The sequence below is a fragment of the Bacillus rossius genome, chromosome 6, assembly GCF_032445375.1.
Source record: "Bacillus rossius redtenbacheri isolate Brsri chromosome 6, Brsri_v3, whole genome shotgun sequence".
In the NCBI taxonomy this organism is placed as follows: domain Eukaryota; kingdom Metazoa; phylum Arthropoda; class Insecta; order Phasmatodea; family Bacillidae; genus Bacillus; species Bacillus rossius.
In genome coordinates, this window is record NC_086334.1 from 69,236,413 (window position 1) to 69,257,859 (window position 21,447).

General features: G+C 41.4%; 1 protein-coding gene across 1 annotated transcript in view; it reads left to right on the top strand.

Moving 5' to 3' along the window:
- LOC134533285 (histone acetyltransferase KAT7) overlaps positions 1 to 15,761 on the top strand; it is a 438,198-nt gene extending 422,437 nt beyond the window's left edge. The window contains exons 10-11 of the mRNA XM_063370739.1: positions 14,637 to 14,743; positions 15,489 to 15,761. Of these exons, the coding sequence (XP_063226809.1) occupies positions 14,637 to 14,743; positions 15,489 to 15,608 (227 nt within the window). The 3' untranslated portion in view covers positions 15,609 to 15,761. The remainder of the gene's footprint in view (positions 1 to 14,636; positions 14,744 to 15,488) is intronic.
- Positions 15,762 to 21,447: the final 5,686 nt, after the last annotated feature.

The window sequence follows — 21,447 nt, forward strand, 5'->3', positions numbered from 1 at the left end:
CGGTTCCGCTACGTCGAAGTTCGTAATTCCAGCAGATGAATGTATTAAGCATGTCTCGTCAATTTTGTCTTCCGTGTTTGTTTTGGTAGAAAATACTGCTGCAGAGTGTTTACCCAGAATACAGTTTCGCACTCTATATTTGAAGTCCACTGGATTCAGATGATTATTCTGGTGTCCCGTGCCTCTTATATAAGAAAAAAAAACATTCTAGGATGTCCTGATTCAGCTTAATTGTAGTCACATATCGAACATGTAAAAATTCATTTAAATAGTGAAATAAATCTTGAATGGATTTATTACAAATTTTTATACCTTCTTGGAAAGGCAATTTATTCTTAACTGCTTTTGCCCTGATAATTTCCATGAGCTTTGTCATTTCATTTAAAACTTTGTCCTGCTGGTTTTTATGTGAGCCATAAGCATTATCAGGCTGTGATGAATTCATTACATCGAACCAGTCATTGAAAATTTTACAAAAATTCGCTGTGGCGGTGGAATCTCCTGTCCCTAAATTATTTTCCTTTAAGTAACCTAAAGCTTGAGGTTCGCTATTCGATAAGAGCTGAACTGCTGTTTTAACTATTTGCCGGCCACTGCCTTTCACCTCTAAATGATGTTGTGTTAACTTAGGCGCTAATTTCAAATTGTGCACTGATGAGCGAGCCACAGAGCAGCGAGGAAGTATCCGCAGTCGCTCTGCGCTCCCTTCGCGGCTCGGCGGGAGACGATGTTTCCACGTGACGTCACGAGCCGGCTAAGGGAGGGGGAAAGATGCGCGCGCCTTTACCTTCTCTCTTTCCTAATACCATGCGACCAAGTCACTTATCGCTTGTCGCTTGTCACTTTTCACTTGTTGCTCGATCGTCGTAGAACCCGGCTGCGTCGTCGGCAAGTCACGACACTCAATGGAAAGTCACTAAGGGACAATTTAACGCCTAGGGGCTGGGGCCAAGTCGCATTTTTTTTAACTTAAGTTCTGTATTTTTTGGACTTTTAATTAGAAATTTAGGCCCTAGGCGTCGGCATCGGCCCGACTTCGTGTGATTCCGATCCGCGATCGACGGTACCTTGAGTTATGTAACTAACCAAGGGACATTGCTAAAGTATATTTTTTTTTGGCGAGTGACAAGACTCCTCGACCGTCAACGGCAAGATGTATGGTGTTGTGGTATGTATTTGGACCTCATCAGTAGTATGTAAATGGGCATACTGGATCAGGCCTCAGGCGGTGGTGGTGGTGTCGGTGTCCGCCATCTTGGATTTGTGACGTCACGGCGGCAAAAATTCCTCAAAATTCCTCAAAAATGACTCAAAATGACTCAAAATTTCCCGTTTTAAGAAAAAATTTCCCGTTTTCGAGGGAAAAATTCCCGTTTCGAGGAAAAATTTCCCGTTTTATTCCTTAAAAATCCCAGCGGCTGAAAATTCCTAAAACTGGCTTAAGCATCCTTAACTCAAGCCAACGTTAAGCCATTTATAGGATTATGACGTCACCGTTGCAATTTCCGTTACGCCCGCCATCTTTAACTTTTTTACTACCCGATTTTAATGAAAAAATTTAAAATTTATAAAAAAATTAAATTAATAAAATTTTAATATATTTTTTATAAAAAATATACTTTTTAGACATGGAGTTCGGAGTCCTCGGTTCGAACCCGACGAGGTCAAAAAAACTAAAAATGGCGACAGGCTCCTTCCACCACGGAAGTCACCTACAGACTAACCTACCACCACCAATAACAAGGTCAACTAGTATGATGTCATGTCCGCCATCTTGTCTTCGTCTGCTGGTAACCATCATCATCTTGTTATCGTCGGCGAGAGTGCGCTGACACCATGTTAGTTTAATTCTTATCCGCTAGAGTGCAGTAATCATTTATTATTGCTGTGTCACCCGCCATCTTGTCATTTGGCCACCATCTTGAAAATCCGTAATTATTTAGCTAGAAATTCGGGAAAAATTTCAAAATTCATTAAATAAATCACTCATTAATTTACAGATTGATTCGATCAGTTTCAGTCCTTGGTTCGATACCCGATCGATGCAATAATGTTTAATTTGATGTAAAAAAATAATAATTTCATTATTCCATGTTCAACATTCTTAAAGAGACATTAAAACCTCTACTGTCATCATCATCCTATAAGCCATCAACACCAACATATTGGTAATTCATAATTTTAATGCTAGAGATTCGGGAAAAAGTTCAGAAATCATTAAATAAATTTCCAATCAATGTACTGATTAATTAGATCGACTTAGGTCCTTGGTACGATTCTGGACGATGAAAAAAAATAACAATTTAACCTAATAGTAACAGGTTCGAGGAATTAAACACCACAAGTTCTTTCACAAACATAATATTTATTACATAATTTCTATTCTACTACAGGATCACTTACGAAAGCCAGAAAATTTACAATCATTTAGTTCCGCAGCGGTGTGAAATGACTAATTCTTAGCTCCAATCGGTTTATACTAGACAGTCCAGCCAGAACCTTTACAGACATAGTTCTCCTCTTCTTGACAGAGTTTCTGGATTCCGTTTTTAACAGTTTGCTTCACATCGTCAGAACTGTAAATTACTGCAGCCGATGTCTTGAATGCACACTTCTTCACTTTGTCATCTAACGGATACGGCTTTCCATATAGACAGTCCAACCACAAGTTATATTTCAAAGGTCCGTTTGTCGCTACGTCATCAGTAAGCTGATTGATTATGTTCTGTCTAATATCATCAAGAAAAGTACAAATGTCCTTCGACTCACCGAACGTATTTAGATAATAATAGTCTTTCAACGTTCCACGAAATGCAGACTGCGCCAAGTAGAAGCCATTATCGTTTACTTGTAATGCACCGAACACAGTCTTAGGTTTAGTTCCATGTCCAGACGTCATAGCAATCGGTTGCTGCACATCGGTTTTCTTGCTTGTACGCTCACGAGTCTCCAATCTAAAGCGAGGAGTCGAAATGTTGACAGGTAGTTCAGCAGGAGCACAGACTCCACCTTTACATTTTTTCGCATGATGTCGCAAACTGTCAATTCGAGTAAACCATTTAAGGCACTCATCACAGCGAAACTTCATTCGAGAAGGATTCTTCGTGCATTTGCTCCGCTCATGTCTTCGTGCATCATGGGAAAATGCGAACGACGTATCACAGTAGCTGCAAGGATACCGTGGTGATGAAGACGAGCCTTTCAGACCTGATCCAGATACAGGCGTTGCAACAGTAGTACCATTTCCAGGCATACTCTTATGCACATCGATGCATCGTTGTTGCGCCGAAACCTTTACTTTCTGCCGCACAGCAGGACCTTTGCATGCCTTCATGTGCGTTTTCATATTATCTTTTCTGGCAAACTGCTTATGACATTTCTCACAAACAAACATTTTACGATATAGGTTCTTGACACATTCGCTCCTCTCGTGTCGTCGAGCATTGCTGCTGTTTGAGAAAATCTTGTCACAGTAACAGCACCGATGTTCGTTAGTTGTTGTCGATTCGGCATCCATTGAAGCCTCCATCGAGGGCGAAACGAAGTTCGTCGAGTTTTCCTGCACAGCCAGCACTACCGGCATTAAAGTCTCTTCTGCTGGTGGTATCGCGTCTGATGAAGTCTCCTCCAGTGTTGTCAGAGACGTTGTCAACGGAATCTGCTCCTTCTCCGTCGTAGCTGTCGTCAAGGTTCCCGTAGTCGACGGTACAACCTCCATCGAGTTCGACGTTAAAGACGGTAAAGATGCCATCGAGGTCTCAAGAACAGCTAATTGACACGACTTATGCACCAGAAGAAACAAACTAGACGATCCTTACACCGCCGACGTCAGTAACAAACTGAGCGACCTACTGTCTAGGACTCGCTTATATACATGCACCGTATGGAATAATACGCTAGTCAAATCAAGAACCATTTACAATAATACTAGAGTCAAATCTACAAATTAAAAAAGAGGATCATTTGATCGAAAAAAAAAATCGATCTCTCCAATATACGCCAGGCTCCAAGAGCTACAATTCACTTCATCAGATCCATCTACATTTTGCTCCTATGCTTCAATTGACCATTAGCTGCAAGCGCTCCAACAGCTCCATCAGCTCCAACACGTAATTTACGCAATGTACGCACAATACATGCAATTTACATGCAATAAATGTAATGATCACACAGTACACACAGGAAACTGAACGTACACACAGTACACACAGGAAACGGAACGTACACATAGTACACACAGGAAACTGAACGTACACACAGTACACGCAGGAAACTGAATGTTCACACAGTACACGCAGGAAACTGAACGTACACACAGGAAACGGAACGTACACACAGTACACACAGGAAATGGAACGTACACACAGTACACACAGGAAACAGAACGTGCACACAGTACACACAGGAAACGAAACGTACACACAGTAAACACAGGAAACGAAACGTATACACACAGTACACACAGAAAACGGAACGTACACACAGTACACACAGGAAACAGAACGTACACACAGGAAACGAAACGTACACACAGTACACACAGGAAAGGAAACGTATACACACATTACACACAGGAAACGGAATGATCACACATACATTAGCGGAAACACACAGGCTTAGTTGGAAATCAGAATACAAGAAATAAAAACATTTAATTTTTACTTTCAATATTTAATTACTTCTCAACATTACACAAATACAAGTAAAAGAAGCCATTATTGTATGTAGCCAGCTTTCCTCAGTTCCTTGAGTATGAAGGATATTTCTTTGATACACAAATAGTTTCCTGCACAAAGCGAGCCATGTAGAAGTCTTAGCCGATCAACCAATATGTTTGGATCTTTCCATGATGTGTAATCAATCTCTTCTACCACCATCTTACTTGCTTGTTTATTATAAATACTGTTAATATCACAATCGTCCCAGTGATCATAATAAGCATTATCAGATTTATTTATTATAACACGACGTTTCCATCGTTTCGGTCTCAGGACATCGCCACATTCTTCGATCTTGTCAGCTCTAGGTGCTTCATCACAGTCTATGCCTTTGTCAACAGCCTCAGAGTCACTGTAACAATCACTGTAGAAGACATCCTCTTCACCCAGATTACCGTATGAATTCGCTATCGATGATGTCGAAGTGTCTTCATCGTCTTCATGCTTCCTTTTTAGGAGTCCATCATTTTTACAAAGAATGGAGGATCTACTGAATATAGGCTTAAATGTATTCTCACTTTTCACGGTGTTGATACTTCCATTAGTTTCAGTCTTCCCGAAGCCATTAGCATCCTTCAATTTATGTTCTTCCTCACGATCGGGTGAGCTAATACCATCACGCTCAGGACAAGGAAAATTATTGTCGTAATGCAGATCACTCTTCTTTAGTCTAGTGGATCCATCGGTGTCCTCTATGCCGTAAGTAGTCTTGACTTTACATGTTCTACCATGTCTTTTTAAGCTGTCAATTCGTGTAAACAACCTGCTACAACGATTACAGCTTAACATGTTGCGTAGTGGGTTTCTAGCACAATCATTCTTCTCATGACGTCTAGCATTCCTTCTCATGGCAAAATCCTTGCCACAGTATCTACAGCGGCTTCCTTCCGATTCAGCTGCAGATAACAAACCACGATCCATGGTAGCTTCTGTGACTAATGTTAGATACAAACTGTCAGTTTTCTCCAATTGGAACCATTTCTTAAATAGAGTTTTTGAAATATTTCATCAGCGAGAGTTAAGTTATCTAATGCAAAGCAAATTGATGCAAGTAGTTCTGGCTGTCGTCAACAGATGTCGCCACGTGTTGCTTGCAGGTAAATAATATCTATTTCATTAATGTGGGATGCGGAACGCTCACTATCGATCGCAAAGGGAGGTTGGCTTCGACAGTATCCAAGGAGAAAAAAATTCGTCCTTCCTGCTAGTGCTTCTCAGATTTCTCACGGTCCGCCATCTTGGATTGCGACGTCACGGCGGCCATCTTGGATGGGTGTGACCTTGACCTTTGACCAAAACCGCAGGAATGATCGCAAGCACACGGAGAAAACCATCATAATATTGGCAAGAATAATCAGGAGCACACGGAGAAAACCACCATAATATTGACAAGAATAATCGGAAGCACACGGAGAAAACCGAAAAATACAAAAAAATAATAAAAAAATTAAAAATAAAAACGAAAAAAAATTCAAACATTCTGCTAGCTTGTACTAGAACTCTATCTTTGCTCAACAATGAGAAGTTCACAAGCTAGCAGAATGTTTGAATTTTTTTTCGTTTTTATTTTTAATTTTTTTATTATTATTTTGTATTTTCATGATATCAAAGAAAACTTGTGGCGGTTTTCTCCGTGTGCTTCCGATTATTCTTGTCAATATTATGGTGGTTTTCTCCGTGTGCTCCTGATTATTCTTGCCAATATTATGATGGTTTTCTCCGTGTGCTTGCGATCATTCCTGCGGTTTTGGTCAAAGGTCAAGGTCACACCCATCCAAGATGGCCGCCGTGACGTCGCAATCCAAGATGGCGGACCGTGAGAAATCTGAGAAGCACTAGCAGGAAGGACGAATTTTTTTCTCCTTGGATACTGTCGAAGCCAACCTCCCTTTGCGATCGATAGTGAGCGTTCCGCATCCCACATTAATGAAATAGATATTATTTACCTGCAAGCAACACGTGGCGACATCTGTTGACGACAGCCAGAACTACTTGCATCAATTTGCTTTGCATTAGATAACTTAACTCTCGCTGATGAAATATTTCAAAAACTCTATTTAAGAAATGGTTCCAATTGGAGAAAACTGACAGTTTGTATCTAACATTAGTCACAGAAGCTACCATGGATCGTGGTTTGTTATCTGCAGCTGAATCGGAAGGAAGCCGCTGTAGATACTGTGGCAAGGATTTTGCCATGAGAAGGAATGCTAGACGTCATGAGAAGAATGATTGTGCTAGAAACCCACTACGCAACATGTTAAGCTGTAATCGTTGTAGCAGGTTGTTTACACGAATTGACAGCTTAAAAAGACATGGTAGAACATGTAAAGTCAAGACTACTTACGGCATAGAGGACACCGATGGATCCACTAGACTAAAGAAGAGTGATCTGCATTACGACAATAATTTTCCTTGTCCTGAGCGTGATGGTATTAGCTCACCCGATCGTGAGGAAGAACATAAATTGAAGGATGCTAATGGCTTCGGGAAGACTGAAACTAATGGAAGTATCAACACCGTGAAAAGTGAGAATACATTTAAGCCTATATTCAGTAGATCCTCCATTCTTTGTAAAAATGATGGACTCCTAAAAAGGAAGCATGAAGACGATGAAGACACTTCGACATCATCGATAGCGAATTCATACGGTAATCTGGGTGAAGAGGATGTCTTCTACAGTGATTGTTACAGTGACTCTGAGGCTGTTGACAAAGGCATAGACTGTGATGAAGCACCTAGAGCTGACAAGATCGAAGAATGTGGCGATGTCCTGAGACCGAAACGATGGAAACGTCGTGTTATAATAAATAAATCTGATAATGCTTATTATGATCACTGGGACGATTGTGATATTAACAGTATTTATAATAAACAAGCAAGTAAGATGGTGGTAGAAGAGATTGATTACACATCATGGAAAGATCCAAACATATTGGTTGATCGGCTAAGACTTCTACATGGCTCGCTTTGTGCAGGAAACTATTCGTGTATCAAAGAAATATCCTTCATACTCAAGGAACTGAGGAAAGCTGGCTACATACAATAATGGCTTCTTTTACTTGTATTTGTGTAATGTTGAGAAGTAATTAAATATTGAAAGTAAAAATTAAATGTTTTTATTTCTTGTATTCTGATTTCCAACTAAGCCTGTGTGTTTCCGCTAATGTATGTGTGATCATTCCGTTTCCTGTGTGTAATGTGTGTATACGTTTCCTTTCCTGTGTGTACTGTGTGTACGTTTCGTTTCCTGTGTGTACGTTCTGTTTCCTGTGTGTACTGTGTGTACGTTCCGTTTTCTGTGTGTACTGTGTGTATACGTTTCGTTTCCTGTGTTTACTGTGTGTACGTTTCGTTTCCTGTGTGTACTGTGTGCACGTTCTGTTTCCTGTGTGTACTGTGTGTACGTTCCATTTCCTGTGTGTACTGTGTGTACGTTCCATTTCCTGTGTGTACTGTGTGTACGTTCCATTTCCTGTGTGTACTGTGTGTACGTTCCGTTTCCTGTGTGTACTGTGTGTACGTTCAGTTTCCTGCGTGTACTGTGTGAACATTCAGTTTCCTGCGTGTACTGTGTGTACGTTCAGTTTCCTGTGTGTACTATGTGTACGTTCCGTTTCCTGTGTGTACTGTGTGTACGTTCAGTTTCCTGTGTGTACTGTGTGATCATTACATTTATTGCATGTAAATTGCATGTATTGTGCGTACATTGCGTAAATTACGTGTTGGAGCTGATGGAGCTGTTGGAGCGCTTGCAGCTAATGGTCAATTGAAGCATAGGAGCAAAATGTAGATGGATCTGATGAAGTGAATTGTAGCTCTTGGAGCCTGGCGTATATTGGAGAGATCGATTTTTTTTTTCGATCAAATGATCCTCTTTTTTAATTTGTAGATTTGACTCTAGTATTATTGTAAATGGTTCTTGATTTGACTAGCGTATTATTCCATACGGTGCATGTATATAAGCGAGTCCTAGACAGTAGGTCGCTCAGTTTGTTACTGACGTCGGCGGTGTAAGGATCGTCTAGTTTGTTTCTTCTGGTGCATAAGTCGTGTCAATTAGCTGTTCTTGAGACCTCGATGGCATCTTTACCGTCTTTAACGTCGAACTCGATGGAGGTTGTACCGTCGACTACGGGAACCTTGACGACAGCTACGACGGAGAAGGAGCAGATTCCGTTGACAACGTCTCTGACAACACTGGAGGAGACTTCATCAGACGCGATACCACCAGCAGAAGAGACTTTAATGCCGGTAGTGCTGGCTGTGCAGGAAAACTCGACGAACTTCGTTTCGCCCTCGATGGAGGCTTCAATGGATGCCGAATCGACAACAACTAACGAACATCGGTGCTGTTACTGTGACAAGATTTTCTCAAACAGCAGCAATGCTCGACGACACGAGAGGAGCGAATGTGTCAAGAACCTATATCGTAAAATGTTTGTTTGTGAGAAATGTCATAAGCAGTTTGCCAGAAAAGATAATATGAAAACGCACATGAAGGCATGCAAAGGTCCTGCTGTGCGGCAGAAAGTAAAGGTTTCGGCGCAACAACGATGCATCGATGTGCATAAGAGTATGCCTGGAAATGGTACTACTGTTGCAACGCCTGTATCTGGATCAGGTCTGAAAGGCTCGTCTTCATCACCACGGTATCCTTGCAGCTACTGTGATACGTCGTTCGCATTTTCCCATGATGCACGAAGACATGAGCGGAGCAAATGCACGAAGAATCCTTCTCGAATGAAGTTTCGCTGTGATGAGTGCCTTAAATGGTTTACTCGAATTGACAGTTTGCGACATCATGCGAAAAAATGTAAAGGTGGAGTCTGTGCTCCTGCTGAACTACCTGTCAACATTTCGACTCCTCGCTTTAGATTGGAGACTCGTGAGCGTACAAGCAAGAAAACCGATGTGCAGCAACCGATTGCTATGACGTCTGGACATGGAACTAAACCTAAGACTGTGTTCGGTGCATTACAAGTAAACGATAATGGCTTCTACTTGGCGCAGTCTGCATTTCGTGGAACGTTGAAAGACTATTATTATCTAAATACGTTCGGTGAGTCGAAGGACATTTGTACTTTTCTTGATGATATTAGACAGAACATAATCAATCAGCTTACTGATGACGTAGCGACAAACGGACCTTTGAAATATAACTTGTGGTTGGACTGTCTATATGGAAAGCCGTATCCGTTAGATGACAAAGTGAAGAAGTGTGCATTCAAGACATCGGCTGCAGTAATTTACAGTTCTGACGATGTGAAGCAAACTGTTAAAAACGGAATCCAGAAACTCTGTCAAGAAGAGGAGAACTATGTCTGTAAAGGTTCTGGCTGGACTCTGTCTAGTATAAACCGATTGGAGCTAAGAATTAGTCATTTCACACCGCTGCGGAACTAAATGATTGTAAATTTTCTGGCTTTCGTAAGTGATCCTGTAGTAGAATAGAAATTATGTAATAAATATTATGTTTGTGAAAGAACTTGTGGTGTTTAATTCCTCGAACCTGTTACTATTAGGTTAAATTGTTATTTTTTTTCATCGTCCAGAATCGTACCAAGGACCTAAGTCGATCTAATTAATCAGTACATTGATTGGAAATTTATTTAATGATTTCTGAACTTTTTCCCGAATCTCTAGCATTAAAATTATGAATTACCAATATGTTGGTGTTGATGGCTTATAGGATGATGATGACAGTAGAGGTTTTAATGTCTCTTTAAGAATGTTGAACATGGAATAATGAAATTATTATTTTTTTACATCAAATTAAACATTATTGCATCGATCGGGTATCGAACCAAGGACTGAAACTGATCGAATCAATCTGTAAATTAATGAGTGATTTATTTAATGAATTTTGAATTTTTTCCCGAATTTCTAGCTAAATAATTACGGATTTTCAAGATGGCTGCCAAATGACAAGATGGCGGGTGACACAGCAATAATAAATGATTACTGCACTCTAGCGGATAAGAATTAAACTAACATGGTGTCAGCGATAACAAGATGATGATGGTTACCAGCAGACGAAGACAAGATGGCGGACATGACATCATACTAGTTGACCTTGTTATTGGTGGTGGTAGGTTAGTCTGTAGGTGACTTCCGTGGTGGAAGGAGCCTGTCGCCATTTTTAGTTTTTTTGACCTCGTCGGGTTCGAACCGAGGACTCCTAACTCCATGTCTAAAAAGTATATTTTTTATAAAAAATATATTAAAATTTTATTAATTTAATTTTTTTATAAATTTTAAATTTTTTCATTAAAATCGGGTAGTAAAAAAGTTAAAGATGGCGGGCGTAACGGAAATTGCAACGGTGACGTCATAATCCTATAAATGGCTTAACGTTGGCTTGAGTTAAGGATGCTTAAGCCAGTTTTAGGAATTTTCAGCCGCTGGGATTTTTAAGGAATAAAACGGGAAATTTTTCCTCGAAACGGGAATTTTTCCCTCGAAAACGGGAAATTTTTTCTTAAAACGGGAAATTTTGAGTCATTTTGAGTCATTTTTGAGGAATTTTGAGGAATTTTTGCCGCCGTGACGTCACAAATCCAAGATGGCGGACACCGACACCACCACCACCGCCTGAGGCCTGATCCAGTATGCCCATTTACATACTACTCTCATCCTATCAAAATTCAAAGACATCGTTAAAATTTGTATAAGAAAAACAAAAACAAAATTGTACAAGTAACAAAGTTTTGTTTTTCGAACTAAATTCATGTGTAAAATTGTGTACTGATGCCATGTAACGATGAGAAAAAATATTTTTTTTTTTGGAAAGTAATAAACGAAAGTAATTTAATAAACTCTTTTATTTCCAAAAAAACGTAGAACGCAACCATCGTAATGAAAAATTCCTAAAGAACATTGTTTGTCTTTTTTTAAATTTTTTTTATACGTTTCTCTGTGTACTTAGCCGGGCCACACATACAACGTAAAAACGTTATCACGTAAAATTAATACCCGTAAACCGACTTTACAGAAACCCCCCTCCTTTTTTTTTGTACTTTTATGCCGTTCCAACAAGTATTTTTCATGTACTGGGTTGTATATTCAGCGGAGTGTTCGCGTATTGGCGTGATGGCCGGGAAGCGAGGCGAGCAGGTGGTTAGTCGCCTCAAGTTTATGCAAACCTGCACCTCTAGCCTTGAGAATTTTTTTAAAAACATTCTGGTTAACTTGCTTGAATTTAGGTACTTTGACTAGTTGTATGTGAATACTTTTTAATTCGCATGTAGTTGAACTTATTTTTCTACATTAGACAAGGAAAAAAAATACAAAGTTGGTGTGGGTGTATCGATCACATGGTCCTTATTGCATGATTGACTGACACTTGGTGTGTGCTAACTCCTCCGTCCTGCTGTTTCATGTGATAATTGTGATGTTTTAGTTATTGTATCCCGGACCTTAGACTGTTTAATGTATTGTTACGATTTAATTTGGGGGGAAACTGGGTTCGTAAGGGATAGTCCTATTAAATTTTATTACGTTTTTTTTAATTACTAATATTTACATTAAAAATAAATAATTTTTCTTCGAAATGTTTGATCAAAAAATTACTAGCACTTAAAAATGTTTATTCTGAAGCCACTAAATGTCTTTCAAGTCCCACAGTTCGCACTCCGCACTGGAGCTAGGCTCAACAGTGGTTCGCCCCTTACCACGCGCCTGTCCACACACACAGTCTCGCGCCACTCAGTCGCACTCTTGCGATCCAGTCGAACTCCGCTTCGCGCCACTCTCAAGAAGGAGGGGGGGGGGGGGTGTTTCTTACCCGCTTCCCCGATGTTACACTTCCCTTCGCTCGCGGAACTCGCGGAACTCGCTCGGAACTCGCTCGGAACTCGCGGAACTCGCGGAACTCGCGGAACTCGCTCGGAACTCGCTCGGAACTCGCTCGGAACTCGCTCGGAACTCGCTCGGAACTCGCTCGGAACTCGCGGAACTCGCGGAACTCGCGCGGAACTCGTGGAACTCGCGCGGAACTCGCGCGGAACTCGCGCGGAACTCGCGCGGAACTCTCGCGGAACTCGCGCGGAACTCTCGCGGAACTCGCGCGGAACTCGCGCGGAACTCGCGGAACTCGCGCGGAACTCGCGCGGAACTCGCGCGGAACTCGCGGAACTCGCTCGGAACTCGCTCGGAACTCGCGGAACTCGCGGAACTCGCTCGGAACTCGCTCGGAACTCGCGGAACTCGCGTAACTCGCTCGGAACACGGCACTCGTCGCGGGACTCTCGCCTCACTCGCGGCATTCACGTGGCACTCATACTCACCGTCCCCCGCGGAGACCAGCGTCGCTGCTCAAGTACTGTGGCGTCCTTCTCGAACCGACAAGAGCGGCTGTGAAGAGTCGCGTCCCGGGCCGACCCGACGCCCGAACCATCGAGAATAGCGTCGCTTGCTCACGCCACTCCGCGCGGCGGCCCGCGGGATTCCCGAGGCCGCTCAGCGCCGAGGAAGGTAGTTGCGCGGGGAGCGGAGGGATGAGGGGGTAGCGACGGTCCTTGTAATCCGGCCAGGCGCGCGTGGCATGCCATACGCCAGTGCACGGCACGTGACACGGCGCGTGACGCCAGTGGCCGTGCAGGCCGCCAGCCAGCTCCGAGCCTGGCATCGCGGTCTGGTCTCGCGTTCGTAACAGTATAATAAATCAATTTAATTAACTCTGTACTGCTTGGTATTAAACCGTGTACAGGAATATATCAGTAAATTAATTGCTGAATTTTTAAATGATTTTAAATTCTTTCCTAATTTCCAGGTTGATTATTACGAATCTACAAGATTTCGGCAATTATGTCGTCAGCATCTTACTGGAGGTTGGTAGGTTAGGAATCTAAGCAGTTTTTAGATTTTTTCATCATAATCTTTGTATAAGTTTTTTTTCCTCTAAAATTAACTTTTTTGCATCGTCCAGGGATCGAATGAAGTACAGGAATCGATCGAATCAATTGAAGGATGGTAAATGAGGAATTAATGCCTCTCTTAGTATTTTTTACCATATTTCATTAAATAAGTATTTTTTAACTTAAATTAAATTGTATAGCGTTTAGCAAGAATCTAAAGAAGGGCGGAATTCAATTTAATCAATCAGTAAATTAATAAGTGATTTTTTTATGAATATTGATATTTTTTTTCGGAATATCTAGCTTAATAATTTCGGATTTGTAAAATTGCTGATTCCAAGATGGCAGATGTGGCATCATCCAAGATGGCTTAGAGGTCCCGATCATAAGCAACGAGCGGCGTAAACGCCGGAAAATGGCCGAATTCCTATGATTGTTAAGTCACAACTGAGTAAGCCACCAAGCTATATCTCATAAGAAATACATTGTCCCCATATGCCCTATTTTACACTACTATCATATTTCAACGATATTAAGAAGAAAAAAATTTCTAGTGGCGAGATTTTGAACCACATCCCTTGCGGTTCCCAAGCGCTCGCTCTGCCGCGCTACTAAGTCTCTGGGGAATAAGAGGATAATCACTACATAGCATGAAACAAAGTCGCTGTCTGTCCCTATGTATGCTTAGATCTTTAAAACTACGCAACGGATTTTGATGCGTTCTTTTTTAATAAATAGAGTGATTCAAGAGAAAGATTTATAGTAGAGAAACACCGATAATTTTAGAGGTTTCTAATGTGATGCAAATAAACAGATTTTTTTGCGCTTACATTGCCAACACTGGCTGAACCCTACGAAATAGATCAAAATAATGTCTACTACAGTATTGTACACCTTAAAAAGGTCTACAAAAAAGTTTGCGATGGTATATGTCTATCTCTTAAGGATAACCCACAATAACCACTTTTTTTTATCCTTTATGTTTTACGAGAAATAATGGCTTATTTACGAATCGATTCTAAGCAATATCCAGTGAAGTACCTGAGAAGTGTGACTGTTGCAGACATCAGCCAGGAGATGGCCATCAACTCGTACGACATCGTGAGCACGCTGCAGGCGCTGGGCATGATGAAGTACTGGAAGGGCAAGCACATCATCCTCAAGAAGCAGGTCAGTGGCATGTCTGCAGTATCCCTGCTTATCATCTCACTGTAACTCATTAGTTATAAATGAAACATTTGTAAATGTATGTTTTTGACGTGACGTCTAATAAATCGATGAACGCCGGCTGCACGCACGAAAAAGTGTCCCGTTACGCACATTCTTCAGTTACTCTGTGTCCCGTTACGCTGTGTCCCGTTGCGCTCATTGTACGCTTGCGCCGCATCTATCTCTCTTCCACTCGACTGTTTATAAAGTGAAGTGAAAAGTTAATGTGGTTTTCATTGCTTATTACAACAACAATTTCGGCAATATAATTATTCTTGCATTTTAAAAATCTGATTACTAGTATAATTTCAAGTATTTATTCTTTTATTATTAAAATAAAAATGATTCAATTTTATTCATAAAGTATGCAATCATTTCATCAATGTTTTGTTATGACGTTGTCACGTTAAACTATCGTCCGTAAACCGACTTTACACACAACCAATTATTTATTCCTTTTTATAATCAAGGAGGACACGTTTATCATAAAGTATACATTAAACAAATACAAAACAAACAGGGTTATTTTTATTATACTATTATTTTTAATCAAATTGTTTCGATAATGTAAGCAAGTGAACTGATATTTATGAAGATATCTGTCCAGCAGTTTGCGAGAAGAATAATGGCAGTGAGAAAGTACAGTGTTGCCATGTTGCTGGAGCACGGAGGGGAATGACAGTGTGGGCGTGTGGGCGTGTTGCAGGACGTGATCGACGAGTACAAGGAGCGCGTGAAGAGGCGCGGCGCGGTGCACAAGGAGATCGACCCCGCCTTCCTGCGCTGGACGCCCTTCGTGGCGCCCTCGCCGGCCGGCGCCCCCTGATGCTGGGAGGCGGGGGAGGTGCGCCCGACCCCGCCCGCCTGACACCAGTCTCCTTTTATACACATGCATTGCAAATTGACGGCAAATAATGTAGTGGTTGGCAGAAAATTATATATATGTATATATATATATATATATATATATATATATATATATATATATATATATATATAGCCACTCGTGAATTTATTCCAAGCAATTTCCGAAAATCTGTATCGTTTGAACAAAAAAAAAATATTTTCAAATAATGTAGGACAATTAAAAATAATACAGCGGTCGTGAATGTATTTATAAAAGTTATATCGAGTCTCCGATTTTAGTTTTATTATATTTTATGAATTAAAATATGTTTTGTATTATTTTGAACTATTATCGTTCAATTTATATCTGCTCTTATATTGTAATTTTCATTATTCGTTTATAAGTTATTCAATCTTTTTACATTTATTTTTCACGACATCTCACGATTTTAAAAATGAAATGTATATTACTTTTTTATAGTTATAAGAAAATGTTATTTGTCTAAGTCATATGTTGAAGAGCTGAATATCATCGTGTTGGAAGTCAGAGAATGGATGTCATAGAATGGTTGTATGTAGAATATTTATTAAAACACTTTAGAAAAATCTATTGGTGCTTTAGGGCAGCATCAAAAAAGACATGCTATTTTCTCGGCATGCTTGTTTATGTTCTGCCTTCGTTCCTCGTTCCGCGGCAGAGCGCTCCACCCCATGGGGGGGGGGGGGGGAACAGTGGAGTCGCGGACAGGCGGCATGGGTGCTGGCGGCGGGCAGGCAACTACTTTACGGACGATAATTTTACGTGATAACGTCATAAGAAAACATTAATTTTCAAATATTATTTGCAGTATTTGCAAATTTAATTTAAATAATTTGTTTAAAAATAATCACGAACAATTAGTTAAAAAGCCCGCCTTAACCTGTTTCATATTATAGAAGATTTTCTCGCAAGGTGGTTGTCCGGTTCTTGCACACTCGGCTCAGGCGGAACGTGACAATGAGTCATGCTTTTTCGTGCGTGCAGCCGGCGTTCATCGATTTCTAAGACGTTATCACGTCACAAAGTGAGCGATTCTTGCAGCACTCGCCAGTTGTGTGTGAACATTTAAACTCGACATCAAGCGAACCCATGTGTTCTCGTGTTGTTCATGTTGCACATAAAACTTATAAATACGAAACTAGGACACAAAATGTAACATAGAATTTTTTTTAAATATTGCCGAGTGTTACGTATGAACTGATAAATAAAATAGTCGCTTTTCAAATTCCCAATATTCTGGACGCAAATCACACACATACTGTTTGCGCCTGCCGCTGGAATTCGCTGCCTGAATCGTAAACGTGCTTGCCACATCAAATGCAGAAAGCAATTAGCAATTATCTTTGAAAGATTTGTGCAATGGGAGTGCATGAATTGATGTAAGCTTTTGGACATACGCCATTGCTAAACACATGTATGTCTGCAGAAGAAAACTACAAAAAAACACAAATGACAAAAACACAAATCAAAGAGAAAAAATTTTTTTTTCTTTGTTTGTTGACCATATTCCTGTTGTGGAGTATTGTGTGGTGTTTATATCCTGTCAACAGCAATTTTTTGCTTAATTTGTGTTTTTGTCATTATTGTTTTTTTTGTAGTTTTCTTCTACAGACATACATGTGTTTAGCAATGGCGTATGTCCAATAGCTTACATCAAGCAATTAGCAACACGAAACAATCAGAGATTTTAACTATTAGAAACGGCACATATAAAATCCCGACTTAGGGTGTGATTTTCGACAAGGAATTTTATTAAAATACTGCCCATCTGGTTAAACTTCACTAAACAGTTAATACTATCAAGTTTCCGCACACATTAGACGTTATACTTCTATGGCATTACCTAAATATCTTCCTGAAACATTTTTGAAACACATATTTTTACACTAAGTTAATGTTTGTGTATTTATTTTTACTCAAACGAAACGATTGAAGTCATTCTGTAAATACTTCCTACAAAAAAAACTTATTGAACTGATTCAACATTACTATAGTATAATATTGTTGTAAAACGTAACGAGATTGTTAACCACATCCCTAGGAGTTAACAAGCGCGCGCGACTGCTGTGCTACTAAGTCTCTTGAGAATTTAGTAGAATTATGCTTATTGTAATACCAGTTTTCTTATGTACTTTAAAACTTATTACAACATTTACCATGAGTATTTTAGTTTACCAAATATATTCCAGGGTAGTTTCGCTATTTTAAAGTTTCATTTGCCACACCAATACGTTTTGTATGTCTCCTAATAGGTACGAAAGTGACTTTGTACGGGTTTATGTTGATAGATGTGGATCCGCCATCTTTGTAACACATTTCCGTTCTTCGATTTCCGTTCCATTTCCCCGAAAGTACTCCTAACAAATGCCGTATACCATTAGCTAGGATGTCTACACGTAAAAAAAAAAAAGAATGGTTATGATCACAGTAAAATAATAATACTCAGAAGGATGGCTCTCAGTCAGTTCACTCCCTCATTTTCTGTCTTAATCTGGCTCACACTGGCACTCTTGGTTCACTCTGGCTCTCTCCGGTTTGGGGTGCGTCCATGCATTCTTGCGGCAGATGGCAAACTGGGGTGAAGACTGCACAGCCCGTCGGCAGTCAGACAAGACCCGTGCGAATATTAGGCACGCAAGAGTAGCTGTGGCGGGACTATCCAGAGCCCGCTGTGTCAACCTGTGTACAATGTACAAACATTTAATTTTTATTTTTATTGGTAGTGTGATGTTAATTAGAAGAGATTTTAAATAAAACTATGAAGTGTTTTGACGTAGGGTTGTAAATAAACTTTTGATATGTGAAATTTGAATAAGTAATAAATCAAGAGTAAAAAAATATGCTTTTGTCAAATCATTCCTCCAACCCTAACAACTCGCTATTAAAAACTTGTAGCAATATTAAATGAATCAGTACTATATGTACATTTAACTCGTCCTAAGTGACCATTACGAACAAATTATAAACCTGGGACACGTGTCTATGTCCCAAATCCCGTAATAAATATATGATTATTACATCGATATACAAATGATGCACGTAATCGTGGAGCTTGGTGGTAAGACACTGTGCTTTCGTTCCTAACCCGGCTATCCTCAAGGCTGATGCCCCCTGATACCTCAGGCTGGGAGGTCAATCATAACTGCACTCAGGATGGGAGGGCTAACCTCAAGACTATTGCCCCCTGATCACTAAGGCTGGAAGGTCAATCATAACTGCTCTCTGTTCACTCAGGATGGGAGGGCTAACCTCAAGACTATTGCCCCCTGATCACTAAGGCTGGAAGGTCAATCATAACTGCACTCTGTTCACTCAGGATGGGAGGGCTAACCTCAAGACTATTTCCCCCTGATCACTAAGGCTGGAAGGTCAATCATAACTGCACTCTGTTCACTCAGGATGGGAGGGCTAACCTCAAGACTATTGCCCTATGATCACTAAGGCTGGAAGGTCAATCATAACTGCTCTCTGTTCACTCAGGATGGGAGGGCTAACCTCAAGACTATTTCCCCCTGATCACTAAGGCTGGAAGGTCAATCATAACTGCTCTCTGTTCACTCAGGATGGGAGGGCTAACCTCAAGACTATTTCCCCCTGATCACTAAGGCTGGAAGGTCAATCATAACTGCTCTCTGTTCACTCAGGATGGGAGGGCTAACCTCAAGACTATTTCCCCCTGATCACTAAGGCTGGAAGGTCAATCATAACTGCTCTCTGTTCACTCAGGATGGGAGGGCTAACCTCAAGACTATTTCCCCCTGATCACTAAGGCTGGAAGGTCAATCATAACTGCACTCTGTTCACTCAGGATGGGAGGGCTAACCTCAAGACTATTTCCCCCTGATCACTAAGGCTGGAAGGTCAATCATAACTGCTCTCTGTTCACTCAGGATGAGAGGGCTATCCTCAAGGCTGATGCCCCCTGATACCTCAGGCTGGGAGGTCAATCATAACTGCTCTCTGTTCACTCATAATGGGAGGGCTATCCTCAAGACTATTGCCCCCTGATCACTAAGGCTAGAAGGTCAATCATAACTGCTCTCTGTTCACTCAGGATGAGAGGGCTATCCTCAAGGCTGTTTCCCCCTGATCACTCAGGCTGGGAGGTCAATCATAACTGCTCTCTGTTCACTCATAATGGGAGGGCTATCCTCAAGGCTGTGTCCCCCTGATCACTCAGGGAAGGTCAATCATAACTGCTCTCTATTCACTCAGGATGGGAGGGCTAACCTCAAGGTTGATGTCCCCTGATCACTCAGGCTTCAAGGTCAATCATAACTGCTCTCTGTTCACTCAGGATGGGAGGGCTAACCTCAAGACTATTTCCCCCTGATCACTAAGGCTGGAAGGTCAATCATAACTGCTCTCTGTTCACTCAGGATGAGAGGGCTATCCTCAAGGCTGTTTCCCCCTGATCACTCAGGCTGGAAGGTCAATCATAACTGCACTCTGTTCACTCAGGATGGGAGGGCTAACCTCAAGACTATTTCCCCCTGATCACTAAGGCTGGAAGGTCAAGCATAACTGCTCTCTGTTCACTCAGGATGAGAGGGCTATCCTCAAGGTTGATGTCCCCTGATCACTCAGGCTGGAATGTCAATCATAACTGCTCTCTGTTCACTCAGGATGAGAGGGCTATCCTCAAGGCTGTTTCCCCCTGATCACTCAGGCTGGAAGGTCAATCATAACTGCACTCTGTTCACTCAGGATGAGAGGGCTATTCTCAAGGCTGTTGCCCCCTGATCACTAAGGCTGGAAGGTCAAACATAACTGCTCTCTGTTCACTCAGGATGGGAGGGCTAACCTCAAGACTATTTCCCCCTGATCACTAAGGCTGGAAGGTCAATCATAACTGCTCTCTGTTCACTCAGGATGAGAGGGCTATCCTCAAGGCTGTTTCCCCCTGATCACTCAGGCTGGAAGGTCAATCATAACTGCACTCTGTTCACTCAGGATGGGAGGGCTAACCTCAAGACTATTTCCCCCTGATCACTAAGGCTGGAAGGTCAATCATAACTGCTCTCTGTTCACTCAGGATGAGAGGGCTATCCTCAAGGTTGATGTCCCCTGATCACTCAGGCTGGAATGTCAATCATAACTGCTCTCTGTTCACTCAGGATGAGAGGGCTATCCTCAAGGCTGTTTCCCCCTGATCACTCAGGCTGGAAGGTCAATCATAACTGCACTCTGTTCACTCAGGATGGAAGGGCTAACCTAGAGACTATTTCCCCCTGATCACTAAGGCTGGAAGGTCAATCATAACTGCTCTCAGTTCACCTAAGATGGGAGGGCTATCCTCAAGACTATTGCCCTCTGATCACTAAGGCTGGAAGGTCAATCATAACTGCTCTCTGTTCACTCAGGATGAGAGGGCTATCCTCAAGGCTGTTTCCCCCTGATCACTCAGGCTGGAAGTTCAATCATAACTGCACTCTGTTCACTCAATATGGGAGGGCTAACCTCAAGACTATTTCCCCCTGATCACTAAGGCTGGAAGGTCAATCATAACTGCTCTCTGTTCACTCAGGATGAGAGGGCTATCCTCAAGGTTGATGTCCCCTGATCACTCAGGCTTCAATGTCAATCATAACTGCTCTCTGTTCACTCAGGATGAGAGGGCTATCCTCAAGGCTGTTGCCCCCTGATCACTCAGGCTGGAAGGTCAATCATAACTGCTCTCTGTTCACTCAGGATGGGAGGGCTATCCTCAAGGCTGTTGCCCCCTGATCACTCAGGCTGGAAGGTCAATCATAACTGCTCTCTGTTCACTCAGGATGGG